At 36.0% G+C, this 10,531-nt stretch overlaps 1 protein-coding gene across 6 annotated transcripts; it reads left to right on the top strand.

The window, feature by feature from the left end:
* Nucleotides 1-618: 618 nt before the first annotated feature.
* Nucleotides 619-3,710, top strand: LOC104101860 (uncharacterized). Of its 6 annotated transcripts, none has more exons than XM_009609385.4 (3): nucleotides 619-750; nucleotides 1,848-2,045; nucleotides 3,259-3,710. In XM_009609385.4, the coding sequence occupies exons 2-3, from the start codon at nucleotides 1,864-1,866 to the stop codon at nucleotides 3,443-3,445; spliced, it is 369 nt and encodes a 122-aa protein (XP_009607680.1). In that variant the 5' UTR covers nucleotides 619-750; nucleotides 1,848-1,863; the 3' UTR covers nucleotides 3,446-3,710. The 6 variants fall into 6 exon arrangements, with proteins under 6 accessions (XP_009607680.1, XP_009607682.1, XP_009607683.1 ...); XM_009609387.4 differs by having other exon boundaries at nucleotides 623-750; nucleotides 1,857-2,045; XM_009609388.4 differs by having other exon boundaries at nucleotides 624-743.
* Nucleotides 3,711-10,531: the final 6,821 nt, after the last annotated feature.

Here is a 10,531-nt window from a genome sequence, read left to right as displayed (position 1 = left end):
TACTACCGTTTTCCCTAATAATAATTGTGTCTTTCGTGTAGCAAACAATATAAATTTCTTTCCAGTTTAGCAAAGATATACTCCTTCCGTTCACGTTCACATTTACTTATCCATTATATTAAAAGTATATTTTTACTTTTACTTGTCCACTATACTAAGAGCTCGTTTGAACATAAGAATTTTTTCACTTTTTTTCGAAAATTTTTACTTTTTTTCGGAATCAGTGTTTGGCCATAAAATTTTCAATTTTCACTTGAAGATGAATTTTAAAATTTTTCAAAAATTTAAAAAATTTCAAAAGGTTGTTTTTCAAAATTTTCACTCAGATCACTCACAAAACTTCAAAAACAACCAAAAAATATATTCATGTCCAAACACAATTCTAATTTTTTAATACTATTTTCACTTCATAATGTTTTTTTACTTTGTTTTTTTAGAATTTTATAATTTTTATGTCCAAACATCTACTAAATGAAGAGAAAAATAATCTTTTTTTCATGTTTTACCCTTATCATTAACTACTTATTTTCAAATTATTTCTCAGGATTTTTAAAAATATTATTATTATTATAGAAAAATTATAAAATATATATTTTATTTATTTATTGTTAAAGGAGTGCCAAATCAAAATTGAACAACTAGAACAGGAGGAGTAACTACTTATTTTCGTTTTTCTTAAAGATCTCCTCAAAACCAAGAGGCGCAGCCAGCAAAGTCTCGCCCATCGTCTTTCATTTGCAGAGGTAAAAGGTAATCTTGGACCTCCATTTACAGTCTAATGTCTTCAAATTCTTTTTTCTTTTTGTTATTTCCACACTTTTCCTATCAGTTTCTCTCAGATCTCGTTTTTTAATTATCTGTGAAGATCGTACACCACTATGCACCCAGGATATAGGAAACAGATGATAAGGGTTTTGACTTCTATTGACTGATGATTCTGATTCTGATATGTGAATTCTGAAGTAGGTTTCAATATGGAAAAATTGGATATATGAAATGGAATAGGAACTACTCAGGTAGACAGTAGCTATTGTTTTACAATTCTTTGCAGATTTCTTAATGGTCTATCAAGAAAATTGATTAATATATAGATGTGTATTTGAATAAAGAAAATGTTAACGTAGCTCATTGGAAATGTTGAATGCTGGACTGGCCCCATTTTTGATATGTGTCCCTTGTTTTCTGATTTGTTCTAGTTGTGTGCAATGTCGGAGCCAGGAATGAGATTCAAAATATAAAGAAATAAACTCGCGAAGAAGTCAATGAGATTCAACATTTACTGTATATGCGTAAAGGATATCTTGACCTTGTATATACAGTGTAATTTCCTGGTGCAAGCGCCCCCTAGCTCCACCCCTGGTTGTATAGACAATGGGAGGGAAAAAAAAGAAAATTCTTTGAAATGTTTTTTTTAAAGTGTACCTTTGCTCACATATCATAAAATTGGAATGATGTGGAAAGATGACATCGACAATTCGAGAATTTGTTCCGAATTTTCTATTTGTTCATCCATTAGCCAGAATATGTTCTTGGTTTTCAGGATAGTGATTGTATCATGTTTTGATGAAGTTCAAGAATGTCCGTCCCCCTCCAACCCCTGATGACATGGACAATTCGAGAATTTGTTCCGAATTTTCTAGTTGTTCATCCATTAGCCAGAATATGTTCTTGGTTTTTAGGATAGTGATTGTATCATGTTTTGATGAAGTTCCCCCCTTACTGTAGTTGTTTTGGTTAAGCGTGTGAAAGAGGTGGTTGTCCATTTTGTCTTTTTTTGGGTCCATTTTGTCTTATATCGTCTCCAAATAGGCAAGAATTAGTGAGGAGTGTATTTCTGGTTTAATTAGCACCTTTAGGGAATTGATGGCATCCAAGATTCAGCAACTACAATCTAAGGCATGCCAAGCTTCACAGTTCCTCACCAAGCATGGTACTACCTACTACAAACAGTTGCTGGAGCAGAACAAACAGTATATTGTTGAGCCACCCACCATTGAGAAGTGCAATGAATTGTCAAAGCAGTTGTTCCATACTCGTCTTGCCAGGTTATACTCTCTTCTCTATATTAGCTTATTATATTGATGTTAGTGTTTTTCGTGATTACGTATACTTAATTTGGACTTCTTGTTTTAATTTGCACATGAACATCGCTACCTGAAATACTTTCTAGACCCCCAGATTTGGGAAAGAGAATGGTGATTTGGATGAGAATTGGACCTTCCACTGCCAGGATGTAAGGCAGGGGCCAGGGAGTTTGATCTTATAGCGATTTATATTTTTAGGATGTCACAGTATTAAATTTTTGTGCATTATTACTGCATCAACAATTATTTTTGATGTATGAATCGAACTAATTAAGTGATAGACATTATAATTCCTCTTTTGTTGAAAAGAGCAAAGCATGTTATTTCTCTCCCTTATATCCTCTAACATGTAAATACGTTATTTTGTCTAGTTCATTATTTGTCACTAAATCTATGGTGGTGTATTCGGGTCGGACACAGAAACACACCGGACTCACTTTGGACATACCTATGCCATGTCTTTGGAAAATACATTTATTTATTTTAAATTATCATTGACAGGCATATCCTATTTTTGGAAAAATTAGGTGTATTGGGGCACTAGTGTAAATTTTAGAACTAAAAACCCTTGCGAGTTGGGGCCTAAAGCGTCTCAGAGCTTACCAGCTGCATAGGACTTCCTCAATTTTTCTGGTAGTTATTATTGGTAGTATTTATGATAAACAACTTTATAAATACACACACACACACGCATAAATATAATTACACCTCACATTCTTAATGTATCCCTCTAGTTTTAAAATTATTGGATTTTTGTGTCTGTCTCCCTGGCTGACAACCCTGTTCTCCTTGAAGTGTTTCACATGTAGTGAAATTCCTAATTCACTGGTTTCATTATACCAGTAAATATAAAACCCTGAAAATACTATTTATTGTTACATTTTGCTTAATTCCTTGACCACCACCTGGGTGAGATGTGGACTACAATATTCTTCTATTGGACATGGTTGATTCCTTGATGGATTATTGAACATGTCCTTGTCGGAGAGTATACTAAGAATATTCTTGTTGACAGAGGACACACTTTTAGAGTTCTCATGGTTCTTGTGCCCAGAATTTGCAGCACTAGTGTGATACAGTAGTGTACATCTTTAAATGGGGAAAAAATCACTAGTAGCCCACTGGTGACATTTATTCATGATCATTACTGAATTTCTTCTTTTACTCCTGTCAGCATCCCTGGACGTTATGAGTCATTCCAGAAGGAACTTGATTCTGTGAAGCACATGTGGCAGAATAGAAAGGATTTGAAGGTTGAAGATGCCGGTATTGCTGTTTTGTTTGGCTTGGAGTGCTTTGCATGGTATTGTGCTGGTGAGATAGTAGGAAGAGGATTTACATTCACCGGTTACTGCGTCTGAGATCTTCAGTTTCATAAAATTTGTTCGGGCAATTGACACTGCTGTAATGTCTGTCTCATATTACGATGTGACTGGGATTCTATACAAGAGTTTGTGTACACCAAAAGCTTTTGAAGCTGAGAAATCGGCGCTTAAAATTGTTTCACAATAATATGCCCATTTTGTCTTTTTCCACTCCAGTGAAGTGGCTTAGATTGAATTGTGCAATAGTGATATTTATCTGTTGAAAGTTACTGCTACATGTGAAAGCAGGTTGTTCTTGCCATTGTTTCTTTCATTAATATGCTCAGTAGCAAACTTTAAGTATAGTCAATAAAAAGAAAGTAGCAAACCGTAGTAGATCACTGGTTCCATCAGTAGGAATCTAAGTTGCGCGGACTCTTCTTTTTTGGTGCCGCACCCATCTCGACACGGGATGGGTGTGGGAGCGGGATACGTCCCGGATTTGGTCAACTAACTTAGGATACTTTGACCTGACTCCATCGACAAATTTGGGGGGAAATTGAGATTTTTATTTCTCAAATTAAAAATAAAACAGATTTAAGACATGGGAAATGACATACCTTCAATATTGTAGAACTTTTGTCTCATATGTGCTGCTTTGTGTTTCAGAAAAACCAAGAATTCAAGGGGTCGTGTTGTGAGTTCGGACTTCTGGCAGACAGTAGCAGCGATATAGATGGAGAGTTGATGGAAGGCCTTGAATGACTTTCTTTTTCTCTTTATAACTCTATTTTTTATAATTTTAAATTTTTTTAGCCGAATCCCCGCACCCGTATGCATACCTGAATCCGCACCCTTGAATCTTAAAATTTAGATTTTGCCGAATCCGACACTCGGATCCGTGCCCGTATCGGCTGCCCGCACCCGAGTCCGAGCAACATAGGTAGGAATGACATCCATTGGTACCTAGTAAAATCTACTGACCTGCTTAGGTTGATTGAATTTCTTTAATGAGAGTTATAATTGTACAGTGGCAAAGCTTTATTTCCATTGATAGTACCCTGCTTGCCAGACTAGTGCTTATCTTATTGTTAGCATTTAGCCTCTTATTCAGGTGTTGGAAGTGATAAAATATCTGTGTTTGCTGCAAGACATTAAGCTTCTAGCTGTACTAGAGAAGAGTTCTATAATCTCTTGACACTCAATATTGGTTCTTTACTTTCAGTGTTATGATGATGCATTTTGGTAGTGATGATGTTTGGAGAATATTAATTTAGTGATGGTTGTCTGACCGTGATATGAGCTTCTCCTCCAGCTTAAGATCATGAATGGTGTTGTCTTCTGCTCCGCTTTGGGATGATTAAAGCTATTCATAATGATTTGGCCTCCAGCTTAAGATCATGAATGGTGTTGTCTTCTGCTCCGCTTTGGGATGATTAAAGCTATTCATAATGATTTGGCTCCACTGGAATGATTCGACTGGTTGGTAGTCAAGAAAACTTAGCGAGTGCTTGCTAATTGATACTCTCAACAAGGTTGTAACTTTGGGAGAGTCTTATGATGTACTTTGTAGTTTCATTCCAATAGCGTGGTTCAGCTTTGAGGTTCATCTTCTGAGCAAATATCTGGCTATGTAGACTTTTGTTGGTCTTTTTTCTCGCACCAAGGGGTGTGGCCTGTTGGTCAATGATTGGGAGGAGAATCATGAGGTCTGAGGTTCAAATCCCAATGGAGACAAAGAATATTTGATGATTTCTTCTCATCTGTCTAAGCCTTGGTAGCTAAAGTTACTCGGTATCTCCATCGATGGAAGATAGCAGATACTCGGTGGACTGGTCGAGCTTGGCGCAAGCTGACCTAGACACCAACTTCATTAAAAAACAAGTAGCGTAACAACTCTTATGATGAGTAGACTACACGTTAGGGGTGGGCATAGGTTGGGCAAACCTGAAATTCTAATTGAAATCCAAGCTTTTTGGATTTTTGGATTATGGATTGAATTTCGGATTTAATTTTTAAAATTTTTGTATTTCGAACTGGATGTTGGATTTGGTATTTTGGATTTTTGGATATTTGAAAATTCAAAATATATATACTTTATATTTAGTGCCACCCATTAGACATTAGTCAATTATCTATATGCCAATAGTTATAAGTCAAATACCCTACCCATTAGACATTATCTTATATATAATTGTCAAGTTACAGTCAGAATAATTTCTATTTGGATATGGTTTTACTATTGCTAATTTTTATCGGCCTTATTAATGTCTCAGTTGTATTCCATGAGAATGATTTTATTATTTGAATACTTTATTTAGATGATTGTGGTGAGGATGAAGAACTTTTTAGGCAATTTAACATGAATACTTCATTTGAATTTTTATTTTTGTAAGAAGAAACATCTCAACTTATAGGCTCAAAACCGAAAATCCGAAATATGTAAATCGAACTTAAAAAATTTGATCCAATCCGAGATTATTTGGAATGAATTTGGATTGTCATTTCTTTAATTCGAAAATAAAAAATTCAATCCAAAATAATATTTATATCCAATCCGAACTGCCCTACTACACATGCAATGACATTATTAGAAGGTAAAAACTGCTTTGAAGAGCTTTGGATGTTGAAAGTTTTAGGAGCTTCATTGACTTGCCCTTGTTATGATATAGTTTGACCAAATTGATACGAGAGCTATGAAATCCGCGTTAGAGTTATCTATTATCCCACAAATGCTTGTCTTTCATTTGAAATGGTTTAGGTGGTTTGTGGATGTGAAATGGTTATCTTTCAACCTGAAGGGGTATTGTGTCTATTATCCCACAAATGCTTGCCTTTAAATTTATAAATGGATCTACTAACTATCTCTATATATATAAATGAAAAAAATAAATAAATAGCAAAAGCTACCCAACCTACTAGATTCTTTACATAAAAATAAGGGTAAGAAGCAATTTTATTCATTTCTGAATGTACACCTGATGAATTATTGGATCCATATTGATGCAATACGACTAGATGAAGAAAACTCGCGCCTAATAAAATAAAGGAGAGTAAATGATGAAGACTAAAAAAATGAGTTAAGATGGCATTGTCCACGAAGAATCACCCGATAGGGGATATGCCTTTGAAGATCACTTACCCAACTCTGGAAGGACGCGAGTGGAAAATTATCACTGGATTTGATCCAAACAATACAGGGCGAAGTTACCTTATTGGTAAGTCTTGGCCTTATCGATTTGGGGTTCTATTGGAAGATACTGCTGAGGGTTATACACCAAGTACACACGTGAGACCGGCATGAAAAATCGGCCGGCACCACCCGACTAAAGAGACTGAAAATAATTGAGTACAAAACTTATCTTCGATATATACATATCAAGCGCACACCCTTCACCGAAAAATATACTATGTGTATAAGTTAATACTATTTTATGTGATTATATGTATATTATAATTTGAACACCCTTAATATAGTTGAGTGAGACAGTCTAGTGGTTCAGGGTGTTCAAAGTGACGTGTTATTCACGGGTTCAAAGTTTTGCCCATTTTATTTGCCAAAACTAAGCGGAGACCACCATGGTCTATTTGATTTTTTTTTCAATCTAAAAACTTTCCTAATAAAATAGCTCTTAAAACTTATATTTGTGCATCAACTAATCTAAAAAGTAATTTTTAATTAAAAGTTATTTCTTAAATAAATTTTATAATTTAAAAGTCAAGCTGTAACGATCCGACCGGTCGTTTTGGGCATTTACGCCCCTTTCAACTATTTGAAGTCTTGAATAGCTTCATATGATGTATTATGACGTGTATGAATCGTCGGTTTTCTTTTCAGGTGTTTCGGAACATGTTCGAAAGAATGAATTCTATGTTGGAAGTCTTAAGTTGAAAGGGTTGACCAAATTTGACTTTTTAGTATTCGACATCGTATCGGAGTTTTGATGATTCCGTTAGATCCGGATGGTGATTTTGCACTTGGGCGTATGCCCGAAATTTAATTTGGATATTTCTAGATTAAAATGATTTTCACCATATGGATTGGGGTAAGTGATTCTAACTCGTTTTTGGTTAAATTACACGAATCTATTATTATTTTTATCAACAAATTAGTGTTTTGGGTTGAAAATAGTAGAAAGTTTCATAGATCTTAATTGAGGATTTGAAGGCCGAGGTGTGGTCGGATTTGAGTAATTTTGGTATGGTTGGAGTCATGGTTGAATGGGGGTTCAGATTTTATAATTTTTGTCGGATTCTGCACCCCTCACAGTGAGCGCAGTTGATTTTATATTGAGGGATGTATCTTCCCTAGGCATGGAGTTGCCCAAATGATTTTATTATATTTGGGATGGAGTTCCTTGGGCTAGATTGGCCCTATACAGTACCGAGTGACTGAATGTCAGTTATTATGTATATATATGGGATGGATCTTCCTTGGGATGGATTGGCCATATACAGTACTGTGAGATTGAGTACTCTGAGAGTGTGAGTACATGAGTTCATCATTGTGCTGCATTGCATTAGACATGCATACTTGATATGTAGGCATAGAAAAGTATTTTTCCTCATGCCATATGATAATGAGATTTCTTATCTGTCGGTAAAGTTTTTGAGAAAAATCATAGGTTTCAGATTTACTCATATTTTCGGTGACTTTCGGCAAAGGATTTGAGTTTTACTATTATATTGAAAAGAAAATGTTTATTTTTCCGGTATTTTATACGAGCTGAGTATTTTATTATTGAGTTATTACTTGTGCTGCTTTAAGTTGTATTGTTATGAGATGTTATTAGTTATTGGAGTTGGATTCTGACCCTTGTCCGAGCTCGTCACTACTTTCAACCTAAGGTTAGGCTTGTTACTTATTGAGTACATGTAGTCAGTTGTACTCATAGTACACTTATGCACCTTGCGTGCAGATTTCTAATGCTGATGTAGCTGCGTACGACGAGAGCTGGATCTGAAGATGTACATGCGTTCTAGTCATTGCTGCTTCTTGTTCATGGTAGCTTTTGAATTTTTAATCTGTTCATGTATATTTCAGACAGATGACATATTTTTATTTCACACCAGCTTTGTAAATTCTAATCTTAGAAGCTCATGATTTGTACTACCAGTCCTTGAGGAGTGTATTAGAGTTAGTTGAATATATTTAAAAATCAGATTGTTGGTATTTGGCTTACCTAGCGAGTGAGGTTAGGTGCCATCACGGCTAGTTGGATTTTGGGTCGTGACAAGTTGGTATTATAGCCCTAGGTTCATAGGTTCTACAAGTCATGAGAAAGTGTCTAGTAGAGTCTTACAGATTAGTATGATGACGTCCATACTTATCTTCGAGAGGCTATAGGGCATTTTAGGATAAACTTCCCATCTTTCTTTCTTATCGTGCGACACTAATTCGACTTGAAGAGTACCTTTTTGAATTCATTCCACTCACTCGTATGCGTATGTGAACGCTCGGTATCAGCTGTGCATCGACAGCTTGTGATTGTATGAACGAGGTACGAGATGTATTTTTTGTGTTTTGGTGATGGGCCAGTCTGGAGGACTTGAGGCCAGGTTTAGACCACAACTTAAGCTCGGTAGTTTCGGTTGTGAGAACTTATGCGTTTGGACTTATGCATCCGGTAGTGTCCCTATGAGTGGAATTTGTGGTTCAATGAGCATTGAAATGATTGAATGATTAGTATGATGCAACTGCGGGATGTGTTCAGATGGTTTGAATGTGACGAGAAGAGTTTCTCGAGGTGTCAAAAGGGCCATTGGGTGCTTGATTTCCGTCTTGATTTGATATATAGTCTCGAGTTATGAGTGTGTTGAAGGATCTTTCACGTTGTTAAATTGTGGGACAAATTAAATTCTCATGTCTTGTTAATGAGTTTAGACTCAGAAAGATTAAGTGATCGCGTAGTGATTGTGGCTGCGAAAGGGTATATCAAGATGCCAATTTAAGGCTAGGTGGGTTATCTCCTGCGGAGTAATCTATGGAGGTGTGATCCTTATAATATTGAGTGGAAAGTTTCTTTTCTACCAGCGGGGTGTATGTGTTGAGATTTGAATTTGAATCTGGGTGAGAAAGTTAACTTGACTGTCAAGAGAATAAATGTGAGCTTAGCGGATGATTGAGGTATTTTATGGTTGGTGTTGCATGAGCTTGAAAACAATTTTCGTTGAACTGACTGCAGTATCATGGCAATAATACGATATGGGTATTGTGAGTTATCAGATGTTTTATTCTACGGCTTTGAGCCAAGTGGGGGAGTCTGCTATCTACGATTTGATTGTGCGGTTATGTATTGTATTGGTTTTGGTTCGAGGCATACTCTTGGGTTAGTTATGACTTGCAGAGGTGGATATCGAGGAAGACTAGAGTAATGAAATTCCTGAATACGGGTTATATCGCTCTTTATGAGTTTATGAAAATCATGGAATGAGCGAGTTGTTATTTGTGAAGGATGTAGTGTGCACGTAGTATGAATTGATTGGTGGTGTTAAGGTAGGGTTACTTCTTTGGGTGTTGTTGTGCTAATGGGGCATGTGTATTTTGGCCAGTTTGGACGGTGCAATTTAGATTTGAGCAAGGTGGATGACTCTCGAGAAGGTTCTAATGGGTTCGAGATTTATATATAGCAATTGAGAATTTTTCTGGACTTATGTGTGGATAGAATCTGAGATTTGCATTTGATGGTGCTGGGACTTGCGGTAATTCTGTATGATTATGTATTCTACATTCCAGTATAAGAAAGGTAAAAGAACAATTTTAAGTTCACATAAGGTATTTTCAGAATGGTGTCTCGGTTGTGGTATTTTTGAGGGGTAATTATGATGTGGTGAGGCTTTACAGATGTTTTGGTGGCAATATTCTTGGGTTTGGTGACCTACGTGGCTTGGTCGAGTTAGAGGAATTCAGTTCTGATAGCTTGGTTATGTGCAAATGGATTTCAAAGTGTTCTTGATGATTTCTATCACAGTTTGAGATGGATATGTCCTACCGGCGTGAGGAACATATTGTGTATTATGATTTCCTCCTGTATGGGAGCAAATGGAAGGTTTCTAACTAATCGAGTATGTATTTTTCTTGTGACTCAGAGTGTTAATGAGGATCTCGTGTTTTCATAGGATGGACTAATATAGGCAGTGAGT

Source organism: Nicotiana tomentosiformis, chromosome 5 (assembly GCF_000390325.3).
Source record: "Nicotiana tomentosiformis chromosome 5, ASM39032v3, whole genome shotgun sequence".
NCBI classification, from domain to species: domain Eukaryota; kingdom Viridiplantae; phylum Streptophyta; class Magnoliopsida; order Solanales; family Solanaceae; genus Nicotiana; species Nicotiana tomentosiformis.
The sequence above is the reverse complement of the archived record's forward strand: the minus strand, read 5'-3'. Positions and strand labels throughout refer to the sequence as shown.